Source organism: Sesamum indicum, linkage group LG8, assembly GCF_026168435.1.
Source record: "Sesamum indicum cultivar Baizhima isolate 11 linkage group LG8, ASM2616843v1, whole genome shotgun sequence".
Classification (NCBI taxonomy): domain Eukaryota; kingdom Viridiplantae; phylum Streptophyta; class Magnoliopsida; order Lamiales; family Pedaliaceae; genus Sesamum; species Sesamum indicum.
Genome location: NC_142664.1, coordinates 19,974,979 through 19,989,999, shown reverse-complemented (window position 1 = coordinate 19,989,999; position 15,021 = coordinate 19,974,979). Strand labels below are relative to the sequence as shown.

Here is a 15,021-nt window from a genome sequence, read left to right as displayed (position 1 = left end):
CCAAAAGGGCTGTGTTAGAAACAATTGAGGTTGGTTCTCGTCATTTCTATGCTGCAGCTCTGTATAATTCAGAGCAGCCTCCCAGTGAAGCCGTGGCCGAAGGGGTATGTCGCGGTTTGGTTAAGTGCAGAGACCAGTTCTTTATCACCCCGGTGCCCTGATTCTCGCGCGCGCCCAACTTGTTCTTCCTGCTCTAGCCCTCAACTATACTATATTTTCATGGATTGGAAATGCCATTTTCTTTTCTATTGCATGTTTCCAATTCTTTTGATGGATGTGTGAAAACGTATTATATTGGTTTGTATCTGATACACTGGCAGCTGAGTGCTAGACCTGGAAAATTTGAGTAACCGATCAAGCCAGAGGACTTTCTTCCCATTGAATTTGAGTCAGTGTGGCCCAGCCATGGAAGAATGCTAGATAATTGGCCTTGCTAAAGCAATTGGAGCCATCAACTTTTACCTGCAAGAACCTTCAGCGAGCTCTGGCCAATGCTAAAATCCACCCGTGCTGTCGACAATCAAGTAAGCTCCAATTTAATCTTTACTGATGATGCATTGATGCGAAAACTTCTGGTTTTCGGATAGAAGTATGTATTATCGAAATCAAGCGAAAACAAAATAAAGTTTTTCGTCTGTTTGATCTGAAAGGTAGAGATAAATCCGTGTTGGCAGCAAAAGAAGCTGACCGAATTCCACTAGGAGAAATGAATAGTTGGTTGCTTTTTTCTCCTCTAGGCGCAGTAGGGACACGATATGGCACCAAAAATAAAGTTAAGGAGTCTGAAGTGCTAAGCCAAATATCCAAGGCCAAAGGGAAAACCTTGGCTCAGGTAATGTCATGATTTACATTGATCCCTGGATTTCTTATTTGCTTGGGTTGTTGGAGTGTGGAGCCTGCTCCAATATTACATTCAGCCCAACGACTGTAAATCTTGTAATTTACAAGAGATTTATAGACACCCTAGTATAAGTAGTTGATGTAAGAGAATTTTCTGAGCCACGTAACTTATGTAATGCAATTATCTTCATTTTTCATACTTTTTTGAACACATTTACAACGAGGAATCAATTCTTAACATGACTTTTATGTGAAGATAACATGCAAAGTTTGTTATGCAGGTGGCTACGATTTTATATTACAGTTGTACTACGATTTATGTACATACTAAATTTGGACTGAAGTTGAGTAAACTAATTTAACTTACCACTGATCAAGACTCTAATACATTAATCGCACTAATTAAAACACTAAATATATATGTCGGATGGTATTGCAATGTAATCGAACTTTGCTACGTACCTATCCTTGGTATTTTCTTCAGTGGTTCTTGATAGATAGAGTAACGGGCGTGTAATGAATGTCTTCCTCGCAATAATTGCATGCTTTGTTTTGTTCTGCACATTTTTCATGTACTAGACTTGATTCGCATCCACATCCAGTCTTGAGCACGGTGATATTTTCTTGGAGCGAGTCGGAGCAGATGTGGCAAATTGTCTTTGCTTCAGGTAGTTCGTGGATTATTTCACTTGGAAAACATATAAGCATGCATGCATATACCATAATTCAAGTGAACGGATATGTGGACACAAAATTTGGAACGGTTCGTAGGATGTTTTGCACAAATTAAAGAAAGATATAAATCATGATAATTTGGATACAAGTTTATATTATTACTTTACACGAATTTAATAAAATTTACCCCATGTCATAATATAAATGAGCAAATTATTCTTTTATGAAAAAATATAGTAATTTATTTTCTATCTAATTAAAAGGGTAAATTGCTTCAATATAAAAATTATAAAGAAGTATTTCGCTATTTTTATTTTTTTTTCATAAAAGAGTGTTTGGTACATGCCCACATCGCAGGGGTGATTTGTATTTTTCCAATTAATATATATGTGGATAGATGGATATTCAAAGAATTAGACACCAGCAATTAAATAGTAATACCTTTTTGTGATTTGACTATGAAAATGACCATAACCTGCAAAATTGATCTATGTTAAAATGCGGTACTGTCAGGATAGAACCCAATGTAATTAAAAATCTTGTGGATGCGTATTTTCGTCCTACATATTAGATTACCTATATGTATATATATCTATACTATCATTAGAAAAAAAAAAGGAAATATTATAAATATAATGAGTGGCGATTTTGACACTGCAATACTAATATTTTGTCATTTTAATAGTGTTTTTCAACTGATAAGATAATTAACTTATTTAATTTAAATTTTTTATATTAACTTAACTGCCCAACTAATATGTTTTCACTAGAAAATAAATTACTATTGACTACAATATTAAGGGCTATGACTAAAACTATGGTAAATATATAATTATTATTGACCACGGGTAAATAAAGTTATGCGAAAAATTAGTTTTTCCATCATAAAAAACTATTTATCACAACTAAAAGCTATGGTAAAAATATTATTCATGACTTTTAGTCATGTCAAAATGTTTTACCCACCCTAGCAAAAATCACAGTCAATAACTATTACGTGACCTTGACCAATGACTATTTTTTATAATTATCATGATTAAATCTTATATTTCATGTAGTATTTATTCTTATTTATAATATATTTTAAAATATAAAAAATTATTTTTTATATGCATGTAAAAACTTCGTGCTATGATGATTAATAGATATATATATATATATAGTTATTGTAAATGTGTGTCCATGCACTTAAGTCATTATTACTTCATGCACGTAACACTATAAATCTTTTTTGAGCAGAAAAAAAGGGGTTAAATGCAATTTAGCCTAAGTGTTTTTAATAAAATAGTAATTTACTTCCCTATGTTTTTGGAAATAGAGCAAAAAAACCCCTAACGCATTTTGTAAATGACACACGCCGTATTTTTATTTATTTGTATTTTTTAATTTAAAATTTAAAATAATATTTATGCCCTTATTTAATAGCCGTTGGATCTTGATTTTGATCAAAGATCCAAATTTAACTAATAGATCAATGGTGTAGATTTTATCTTCGACAACGTTTTTTATTTCAATAAATAATAATTAAAATAATATATAATATATGTATAATTAAATTTGAATATATATATATACTATATAAAAAGAAAAATATCATTTTTACTCACAAAGAGCGATTACTTAAATCGCCACACCAATTTTACAAATTACCAAAAATTCCTTTATGTATTTTTCAACCACACCCCAACTTAAATTCTTATTGTCCTCTATATATTTATACTATCTATCTATATGAATATAATATATATATATATAAAGATCTTTTCTCACTCACAAACAACGGTTTGGGACATTACAATACTAAATTTTTATATCGATAATATCTCTAAGTTATTTTTTTAAAATTTACTTATTTATTTCTTTTTTTTAATGTGATATATCGAATTATATATTTTATTTTTCTGTACAATATATTTTAAAACGTAAAAAAAATTATTTATTATGTGCACACAGGGACAACGTGCTATAACGGCTAGTACATATATAAAAAAAATGCCTTCTCTTACAAACGATGGTTATAACAGTTCAACATCAATTTTATTGTTATACCAATAAAACCCTTAGTTGACTTTTTTTTTTTTGGTTGCTTTTTTCTTTCCTTTTTTTTTTGTTTTATTGATTTATATTCATTTTTTGTTTATAATATATTTTAAAATAAAAATATTATTTATTATATGCACGTAGAGATAGCATTCCACGGTGCTTAGTATACTTATATAATAAGATCTATATATATCTGTAGAGAGAGAGAGAGAGAGAGAGAGAGAGAGGGGGGGAGGTGGGTGCCGGCGGGAAGGAGGGAAGCGGGCGGCGATGTGGCTAGGAGGAAGGGAAGGTGCGGCAATGGGTTGGTGAGGAAGGGGAAGGGGCGACGCCACTGGAGAAAAGGGACGATCTGGAGAAGAGAAAGATGAGAGGGAGCAGTGTCAGATTCTACGAGGCGACGAAAAGGGGAGTTGTGGCTAGGGGTTGGTTTTGAAGCAGCGCAAAGGAGAGCAAGGCAGTAGGGTGCGCTAGGCGGATGAATGAGGAGAAATGGATGATCAGGGAGGTGAGTTGGGGTTTTAGTATGAGAGAAATGGAATTGGTGTGTTTGTTGTGGTCGAAAAACTTGTGTTGTTGTTGTTGCAAGATTTTGGAGAGGGAAACAACCAACAGTTGAGCAGTCAGTGATGGTGTAGGTGGTGGAGAGGGTGCGTTGTGCGTGGGGGGGAAAGTGAAGGAAATTTGGTGGTGCAGGTTCTAAATAGTGACTGTTGTTGATGCAAAGCAAGCATGCATAGTGGAATGATAGTCGTACACAGTCACTGCAAGGGACTTGACTGAAGCTTGGAAGGTACGGAAATCAACATAAGGGTGCATGGTGGGTGATATGGGTAAAACCCTATTTTCTCGTAAAAAGACAATCTTGCCTCTGATAGGGATCAAAATTACAAGTTTACCAGCAGGACCCACGCACTTTTGACCAGGTCGGATTGCGACACGACCCGCCAACCCGAGACACGTGGAACGTGCATATTGGACCAACAGACCCCCGGTTTCTCTCTCTATAAATACCCCCAGTCAGTGCATTAAAGGGGGATTGTCTTGATTACATTTTACTTACAGGTCGCTTCTGCTCGCTATTTTTCTAAACGACCTATTATTTCGACCTCAGAACCAAATACTGACTTAAGCATCAGAGGGTCTTAGCTGGGGATCACCCCAACAAGCCTAATGATCTGCTTATTTTCCAGGGCTCAATCACTAGTCTGGGAGAGGAGCGACCTCGAACAGCTTGGGAGATCAGTCCAAGGAGGTCACGTAGATTTAGACCCGAATCAGTTGGCGCCGTCTGTGGGAATCTGAGGAAAACCCCTTTTGGATTTGGTTTGAGGGAGAATTTGCCATGTCAGAATCATCAAGGCACGAACAAGAGGGAAGGTGGCATCTAACCGATGGAGAGAAGCAGCGGATAAGCACTATTTATCTGCTATTGGGGAACCGTCGAGGAGAAGACTGACGGGAGAACAGAGGAAAGTGATCGTGGGTAGTCAAGTAGAAGGAACTGGTCGCATGAGGAAGAATAAGGAAATAAGGCCAGGAACCAGCTGGGTGAGAGAGAGATCAGTTACCACATCTAGCAACAATAAGACAGGACGGCCAGCAATCTCCAGAGCTGAAGTGGAAAGCATAGAAAGGCAAATAGAAAAATTGAAGCAACAGATAGACGACCTAAAGAAGCGAGGCGACCTGGTGAGTCGGAATATGAACTCGCCCTTCACTAACGAAATTCTGTCCGAAGTTGTTGGTTCAAACTTTTAATTACCCAACCTATCGAAATACGACGGATCGAAGGACCCGCACGAGCACATCACTGCGTTCGAAATGATAATGAATCTATATAGGCAAACGGATTCTATTAACGCAAAGTTGTTTGTGACTACTTTGATAGGGAAAGTACAAGAATGGTTCACCAGCTTGCCACCATTGGATCGTATGAGCAATTGATACAGAGGTTTGCATACCACTTCGCCAGCAAAGGAAAATCAAAAAGATCAGCGACCCACTTATTTGCGATCCGGCAAGGAAGTGATGAGTCTCTTAAAAATTTTATGGAGAGATTTAATAATGAGACATTGGAGGTGTAGGATTTGCGGATCGATATGATGACGAGCATATTAGTACACGATTTAAAGAAGGGACCGTTCGCATCAGCGTTAGCTAGAGATCCTCCCAGAGATATAGAACAATTGATGCTCTTAGCCCACAAGTATATCAACAAGGAGGAGATGAATGCGATCAAGGACAGAGAATGGGAAGGAGATCGAGGTCGAGGTAGGCAGAGGCAAGATGAGGAGAGACCTTTGCCTACCAAAGTACCACAAGTACGCGACGTTGATCACCTCCAGAGAGCAAGCAATGATGACGATTGAATATAGCAGTCTGCTACAGTGGCCTGATAGAACTAGAACATCCAGAAGAAGAGGTTCCACAGAATAATGCAAATTCTACAGAGATAGAGGACACGACACGGAGGATTGTTACCAGCTGAAGGATGAGATTGAAAGATTAATCCAGCAAGGATACCTCAGTGAGATCGTGTTCGAGGCAGAAAACAAGATCGAATATCTCCGAGCAGATCGCGAACCAGGACATCGAGTAGAAGGAAATAAGAGCTTGATAGAATAAAGGGAGAACGACACTTTCAGTGAGGGCAACAACTCAGAAAAGTGGGTATGCTTGAACATCTTTTATTTTCATAGTGGATTTTAGCTTTTTCAGGAATAATATTATGGTGTTTACATTACAAATTATGAATCATGTATAAAATTGCCATGTTTGGGAGTATTTGCATCTATAAATGTTTGTGCAACATAAATAGCTTTCTAGTGATACCTTACGTTGCGATGATCCATCAAGCACGCGACCTAAAAAATGTGAGATCCTGTGTCTGAAAAAGACCATCAACTACGCAACTTGAAAAAGGCGCGATCCTGTGTTTGAAAAATACCATCAACTACGCGACCTGAAAAATGTGCGATTTTTGTGTCTGAAAAAGACTATCAACTACGCGACCTGAAAAAGGAGCGACCCGTGTGTCTGAAAAAGACCATAAACTACGCGACTTGAAAAAAGTGCAATCCTGTGTCTGAAAAAGACCATCAACTACGCGACCTGAAAAAGGCGCGACCTGTGTGTCTGGAAAAGACCATCAACTACGCGACCTGAAAAGGTGCGATCTGGTGTCTAAAAAAGACCATCATCCACGCGACCTGAAAAATGTGCGATCTTGTGTCTGAAAAAAAATCATCAACTACGCAACCTGGAAAAGGCGCGACCCGTGTGTCTGAAAAAGACCATCAACTACGCGACCTGAAAAAGGTGCGATCTGGTGTCCGAAAGCAGAAACATATACGTAGCAGAGGAGAATTAGCAAAGAAAAACAAAAAATAGTTGATGAATTTAATAGAATACTACTTGTGAGAGGGAGGGAGCAAAGTTTTGCTTGACCCGAATATGTGACATAGGAATAAGGAGGGCTTGATCGCGAGGTGGGATGGTGGACTTATACAACTCGCATGAGTCTTGGCCGACGTGGGTCTTCAGCACAGAACTCTGGTTAGAAATAGCCCAGCTTAGTATTAATTTTTTACCCTCCATGGTATCAGGTCTATATGAGGGAGATTGGAGCTCTACCTGGGCCTCCTTCCACCAGGTCGCTGAGAATTGTGCTTCCTCTTGGACGACACTGAAGCGACCTGCTTTCCCTTGGATTTCTTCCGGATAAGTGGTTTAGGGTCAGTTTCTTCTTGGGATCGCTACCTCTGGGTCGTTTCTACCTACGCTAGGAGATTCTATCTTCTTTCTACGAGCTAAGGGCATTTGTGAGGTCGCAGCAGGAGGAGTCAGATCGCGCTTGAAAAATTGAGATCGCGAGTAGAGGGCAAGGTAGCAGTCGAACCCCTCTATAGTTATAGGGGTAGATTTATGGGGATTCGTGCCAAGAACAACGGTTGGATATTGAGATTGCAGTGATGATTTAAAGGTCGAGATCGACAGACTTTTCGACTTTCCTTTATCGTGCTACTCACACTAAGAAAAGTAGGGGAGTAATGATATGGGTAAAACCCTATTTTCTCGTAAAAAGACAATTTTGCCCCTGATAGGGATCCAAATTACAAGTTTACCAGCAGGACCCACGCACTTTTGATCCGTTCGGATCGCGACCCGACCCGAGACACGTGGAACGTGCGTATTGGACCAACAGACCCCCGGTTTCTCTCTCTATAAATACCCCCCAGTCAGTGCATTAAAGGGGGGTTGTCTTGATCACAGTTTACTTACAGGTCGCTTCAGCTTGCTATTTTTCTAAGCGACCTATCATTTTGACCTCAGAACCAAACATTGACTTAAACATCGAAGGGTCTTAGTTGGGAGCCACTCCAGCAAGCCCAACGATCTGCTTCTTTTCTCAAGGCCCAATCACTAGTCTGGGAGATGAGCGACCTCGAACAGCTTGGAAGATCAGTCCAAGGAGGTCGCGTAGATTTCGACCCGGATCGATGGGGGTAAATGCAGGGAACAAATGATTAGGAAGGGCTCCAAAATTTAGTGGAAGAAAATAAAATTCTCTTTGATATTGTTCTCTGCTCATTTCTCATTTTCAGATAGGCGAAATTATATTTTAGGATATAGGATAGTTGCCCTATACTAAACACTTTTTGTAATCAATTTTCCTAACATAAACAATTGGACCTAACAATATATTCATCTGAGACTAAATACTTGCAATCCTTTTAACAATACTAACCTAATAACTTGAGTAGCTTATGGTGATAAGCTTTGGGCTAATCTCCAATTCGCACCCTTCAAGCCCAACTAAAATTGGGATTGTATCAGTTGGGTATAGGAGGGGGAGAGGGATGGGAGGAGGTGGAGGAGGCACCGACCGCGATAAAGGGGATGGAGGCGGGTATGACGAGGGGAGGGGGCGGCAGCAGTGCGAGGAGAAGGAGATGGGGCAGCGATGGTCTGACAGAGAAGAAGAAAAAGATAAAGAAAGTATAATATTATTTTTATAAATAATCTATTTACATATGTGTATTAATATATTTAACATATCAAATAATATAAATATATATATAATAATACTTTGATTGGTTAAAAATTGCGTGTAGTACACTTCAGCACAAGGAGATTAATTATTATTCTTTTTTGTTTTGACATTGAAGTTTTTGCACGTTTCACTTATTAAATGTGGGTAAATTGCAATTTTTCCATAGGAAAAAGTAAAACAAAGTTAAAATTATGCACTCTATATATTTTAAAAATCAAGGTGTTGTACCTGAGTAACAGTATTAAGCAAATTTATCGATGGGTTTGAACATATAGACGTCCGGCGGGGTCGATGCGCACCCTCAGCGGCAATCGATGGGATCTTCACAGCCGGCCAGCGAATCAATGGCTCGTCCGGGACAACCAGTGGAGCATCCTGCATATAGAGAACCAAATTAAGTTCCATCCTTATTATTAGCAGGCAAATATGGGATTGAAAAGAGAAACAGTGAAGTTTTGATGGCTGGTCACCATCAATATGGCACTCATCATCTACTTCCACGGCCGCGGACTCAACGTCGACGGCCTTCTCATGAGGTAGGGGAATGTCTGTAATTAACTGCTTTTGTTTCCATATTCTGATTGATGAGTGAATATCAACACTAATTATATGTAAAACATTTTATATGAATACATTAGGATTAAGTGTAGTTTTGGACCTGTAACCTTAGGTAATTTGGGGTTTTCGTACTTTTACTTTCGAAAGTATCATTTTAGTCCCACATCTTTTTAATTATCTCGACTTCAGTCTTTTCTTTAAATATGCTGGTGGAGTTGAACTCTAATGAAAAAAATGATTGAAATTGTGAAAATTAAAAATATGCATGACCAAATGCTACTTTATAAAATTAAAGAAAGGAAACGCCAAATAATATAAGGTATGAAAAAATAAATGCATTTAAGCCCAATAAATAATATGTATATCAATTGATTAAGTTTAAAACAAAGAAAAATAAAAGCAAATTTAAAATAAATATACAAGTCAATTCAAAATAATAAATGCATAATATATAGTCTCATTAAACTTCAAGTAGATTAAATAACAATGAAAATACTACACTTCATATTATTTGAAGTGCAATAATTAATTTATACTATTGCAACAAAATTGCAATAAATACATACAATTCAATAAAAAATGCTACTATTTGTAAATGCAACATTTAAATTTCTACAAAAGTATAATAAGTAAAGATCATTAAATGACTTTCTCAATTAAGAAACAAAAAACAAGTAAAGATCATTAAATGATTTATGTTGATATATATTTTTTAATAAAATCAAATACAAAATTCCAATAGAATATATTGTCACAACATATATAAAGTGATAAAATAAAGCTTGAAATTAGAAAAGTTGGAAAGATGGAATCACGACACTTGTCGCTGACCTAAAGTCATGATTGCCTCCATACGTGCAGGTTTTAACAATTGACCACAACTTTAGGGTAAAACCCTATTAGCGCTCAGCAATGTCTGATCCTATGTGCACGACCACGAGAAGACAAAGCTCCAATCTTTGATTACGTTGTCAAAAAACTAAAATACTTATGGGAGTATAAAGTATTTCTCAATTTCTTCCATACAAATCACCTCAAATGACCTCTTTATATAGATAGGAAAATATGATCATTATGTAGGATAATTATCCTATTAAAATATATTATAAATTGAGAATCAATATAATTAAAACAAATCATCACAATAAATGGGTCATTAAATGAATATCAAAAGTCCAACGGTTATCTATATATATTAATGAATACTATAATAAAATGAGGTGGTTAGTGAAAATCATGAAATAATTAAATGGTGGCTTAAGGGTCTTGAAAGCGCTGAAAGATCTGGAAATAAGCTTATTTCCAACAGCTGTTGAAACACAGCAGCAGCAGCACAAAAGGCATGGTGGAGAGTGCAGAAGAGGGGGAAATATTGTCGGAGAAGAGGGGAAAATAGAGAGGAAGAAATAGAGAAAATGAAGAGGATAAAAGCATTATACGTGTGACGGAGTCGAGAGGGAGAAGCTTGTTGGTCCTTTTGGAGTTAGAATAAAAAGATTTGGATGGTGGGAGGGGGGAAAGATGGCGGCAAAATAGCAGATTTGGTCCCATAACACAGAGTAATTTTAAAATAGTTTCATGTTTTATGAGTTTTAAAAAATAATTATAAATTTGGTTAAATTTTGCAAACTAAGGACTATTTTTGGTTGCACAATTAATCCCACTCTATAATCGCCGTCAAAACTTGACGGCATATGTCCATTAAGACAATTTCTTCTTTAATTGTTAATAGAAGGTGGGAAAAAAATTGCAATTCACGTGCTCAATTATGAATATTCTCTTATTGTTTGAAAAATTATCAATATCTTTTTAATTTTAATGGGGACATTTAGCAATTGGACCAATCCGTAAGTTTTTGTTAGGCTTTCATCCATTTTTATTGGTAAACTAAGCAAAGTACCCTTATAGTTTATAAATTATAATTTTATTTATTTTTTAAAAAAAATTGAATTCTTTAGAGACTGAGTGGATAATTTTTTTCAAAATTTTCATCTACCCCGTTCGATATTTTCATAATTTTTTTGGAAAAAATACAGTAGCCGCAACATTAACAATTTCATACCCTATATAAGGATTATATAGTTTCATCAAACATTAAGAGTATTTATAATTTTTCAAACAACAAAAAGATATTTATAATTATACTAAATCTCATAAAAGCTTGTTGTAATTTATCCAAATAAATGTGAAGAATAAATGAGGATTTTAGGGAATGGAGAGCAATTTTCCTCCAAAAAAACATGCACGTGAAGTGCAAAATTTCTTTTCCACCTTCCATCAATAGTTAACAGAGAAATTGCCTTAATTATCATGTGCCGTTAAGTTTAATGGCAATTAAAGAGCAGGACCAAGTATGCAACCAAATGGCCCTTAGTTTGCAAAATTTAGCCAAACTTAGGACTATTTTTAAAAAATCATAAGCGTGGGACTTTTTTAAAATCACCCTTCTTATAGGACCAAATTTGTAATTTTGCTCAAGAAAGGCTAATGCTACAAGCAATATTTTAAAACTAAATCGGACTGGCCTGTTGAACCGATTCAGTCAGGAACCAGTCATGTGTACAAGTCAGTTCATAAGATGAAAACCGTTATGGTTAAAATTGGTGCAGACCCATCAAAACTAGTGATCTAATAATCAGTTAATCGATTTTGACCTCATTTCTTTTTTCTAAAAAAATGAATAGTATATATATATAAATATCTTTTGGATTTAAGCTTTTTGATATTTACACCCCAAAGTGTTTAAGTTTGTCTTATATTTTTTCAATGTGGTACAATAAACTTGACTTAAAATTTTCTATATTTATCGTCTGAAGTGCTTTGACTTACATTTTTTCAATGTGGGACAATAAGCCACTTCTAACAAATAATATTTTTATTCTATTTTTCTTTAAATATTCCATTCTCCTTTTTTTCCAAACTTCTCCAATCTTTTTTTAGTTTTTTTTTCATTTTAAAATATATATATATATATATATGGAGGCACCGGTTATTAAGCAACCAAGCTTCAAGAGTTTGTTGGATTTTAAATTTTGGCTAGTTTGAATTTTAATTTATGTTGCTTCCTCCAAGGGGTTTGTTGGATCTTATAGTTAAATTGTATTTATTTATAAATTTTTATTATAAATTATATTTATTTAACCAATTGATATATATTTTATTGATATGTTACAAATATATATATATGTATATAATATATTTGGGATCAACTAATTTTATCAATTTGGTCGGACTAGTGATTCATTTATCAATCAAATTTTCAAAACATTGTCTACAAGTGCATGCATTAATTTTGTATATATATGGGGATTATGGTACTTTTCTAGCTAAGGAAAAATTGCAAAAATAGTCCTATATGTATAGAGCGGTGGCAAAATTTATCCCCTAAATATTGGACCGACAATTTTAATCTCGTAAATTTTAATTTAGTGGCAATTTTAGTCCTTTCAACCAAAAATTGCCAGATTGTAGCCTAACAATTTGTGGCTTAGGGTTCTGATCGTCAACTAGACTCGAATTAAGTACGTGACATCCTCATTAGATACTGACATAAAAAAAAAAAGTAAAAAAAAAAAAGAAAAAGACCTAACTAGAGTACCTCTGTGTACGTTGTTTTCGCCTCTCTTCTCCCTCCTTTGCTCCGGCTAATGCTAACCGACATCAGACTTTCACAGTAATTTCTCCACACCTTGTTCAGCTTTTTCCCCTTATTAATTTGCACTTTCATCTAACCCACTTCAAACAGGCTCATTTTTTTTATCCATGTACCTCGCGCATTTAAACCCCGACATTTCATTCTCAATTTCTCCCTCCGACGATTGACCCAGGCACCGGCCTTTTGATCACAGCTTCGCCTTTTACCAGCCCTTCATTTGCCCTCAACCAATTTTCATTTCCAATTCGCTCCCCATAATTTTCCCTATGGCTCCTTTTCTTTCTTTCTTTCTTTTGTTTTTTTTTTTCCTTAAATATAAGCCTGCAATGAGGATGCCACATATTTGTTCGAGCCTAGTTGGCAATTGGAACCATAAGCCCTAATTCGTCCTGTTAAATCTGGTATTTTTTGATCGAAATGACTAAAATTGCTACTAAATTAAAGCTTACAAGACTAAAATTGCCAGTTCAATACTTACTGGACGAATTTTGCCATCCTTCTATACATACAAGATTAATTTTACAATTTTGTGTTTCTAGATTTCACGAGAGGAGTACTACTATCATGGGATAATTTCACTTTTATACCCAAAGTATACTCTTTTTTCCAAATTTAGTACCTCAAATTTTTCAGTCATTATACTTGGTACTCGAAGTTGTAATTTTCATTCACTTGATTACCTTCCGCTAAGTTGACCTTTAAAACAAAAGTTCAACCCAATTTCGAAGGAAAAATTAGATGGAAAATTATCTATTTAAGGGCAGTAGGATTCCATTTTATTCAACATATAAAAAAAAATCTATAGTGATTCATTTTTATTCAATTTCATAATTCAGGACAATAATTTAAAAAAATTACATATTTAATCCAATTTCTATTAAAAAAAATACCAATTTTACTAGAAAAAACACAATTTATTTTCTTTTTTTCTTTTTGCTTGGCCACAACGCAAATGTTGTTATACTCTATATAACAAAGGTTTATGCTACAATTTTTCCATACTTTTTTTTTTAATTATTTCAACAGCTAATTTTTTTTAACTTTTTCTTATGACTAGTGAAATAGAAAGTTTTAATAAATTTATAAATTACATTCTCTTAGCCAAAAATAATAATTCAATGTATTTCTTATTTTATGCATAAACAATGGTATAATATATCAAAGTATGAATATGCAATTTTATTTGACTTAAAAGTACATTAACACTCTTTGAGTGACTTATTCGATTTTTTTCTGTTTACTTTTTCACGAACAATGCGAGTGATGATCGAATATAAAACTCTATTAGTTTTTTATTACTAAGCGATTGTCTCTATATTACTCAGCATTTAGTGTGCATTTGTATTTTCACAATAATTTAATTGGGAGAAAATGTTTGAATTGGTATTTTCATAACAATTTGAATTAGTATTTTTTAATAGAAATTGGTTAAATATATTTATTTTTTATATCATTGTCCACAATTATAAAATTGAAATCAAAATAAAAAAAAGTTTGTGTTGAATAAAATGTCAACAAAACATACCCTTATATACAAGCTCCCGTCTTATTTTTCCTCCAAAATTGAAAATTAAAAATTTTGGATATTAAGTCTAATGACTTCGAAATTTGGGGTACTAAAATTGAAAACGAGATATACTTTGGGTACGAAAAATGAAATTATCTCCTACTATCATTATGTGAAAATTATAGAAGGAAAGAGGATATTACGAAGAAAACGTCATCGATCAGGACGACAAAAAGTAGAAGAGGTGGAGAAAACGAGGGCAAAGACACGGAAAGATGAAGAAGAAGAGTTACTTGAGGGGCATCAACGGCGGTTTGAGGTGGGGAATGATGATCCTTCTCTGTAACTCCTCCTGTTGTAGCCTCCATTTCTGATTTATGAATTCTAATTTCTTTGCTTCCAGATGACTTACTCCATGCTATATATATGATCCGAGATGTTGATTTTGGTGTCTTATGATCTTTTGGTTTGTTATTTATATATATTTATTTAGTTATGCTATATTTATAGGGAAAAATGCAAGTAACACCCTTGTGATATCGTAAATGAGCAAATTACCCCCTTACGAAAAAATAAATAACGATTTACCTCCCTATATTTTTTACAATACAATAATTTATCTCCTTATGTTTTTTAAAATAAAGCAATTTACATCCCTGTATAAGGAGGTAAATTGCTTCATTTTAA

The 15,021-nt window shown here is 34.9% G+C and overlaps 1 protein-coding gene across 3 annotated transcripts; it reads right to left on the bottom strand.

Moving 5' to 3' along the window:
- Positions 1–1,132: 1,132 nt before the first annotated feature.
- LOC148787296 (uncharacterized) lies at positions 1,133–14,755 on the bottom strand. Of its 3 annotated transcripts, none has more exons than XR_016066693.1 (3): positions 9,085–9,266; positions 8,843–8,989; positions 1,133–1,990 (listed from the first exon to the last, which is right to left on the bottom strand). XR_016066693.1 is itself a non-coding variant. In XM_088883265.1 (3 exons), exons 1-3 carry the CDS (start codon positions 14,700–14,702, stop codon positions 1,943–1,945), a joined length of 270 nt encoding a protein of 89 aa, XP_088739391.1. In that variant the 5' UTR covers positions 14,703–14,755; the 3' UTR covers positions 1,133–1,942. The 3 variants fall into 3 exon arrangements, 2 of the variants coding, with proteins under 2 accessions (XP_088739391.1, XP_088739390.1); XM_088883265.1 differs by lacking the exon at positions 9,085–9,266 and adding an exon at positions 14,628–14,755; XM_088883264.1 differs by lacking the exon at positions 9,085–9,266 and adding an exon at positions 12,771–13,159.
- Between the last annotated feature and the right edge of the window lie 266 nt (positions 14,756–15,021).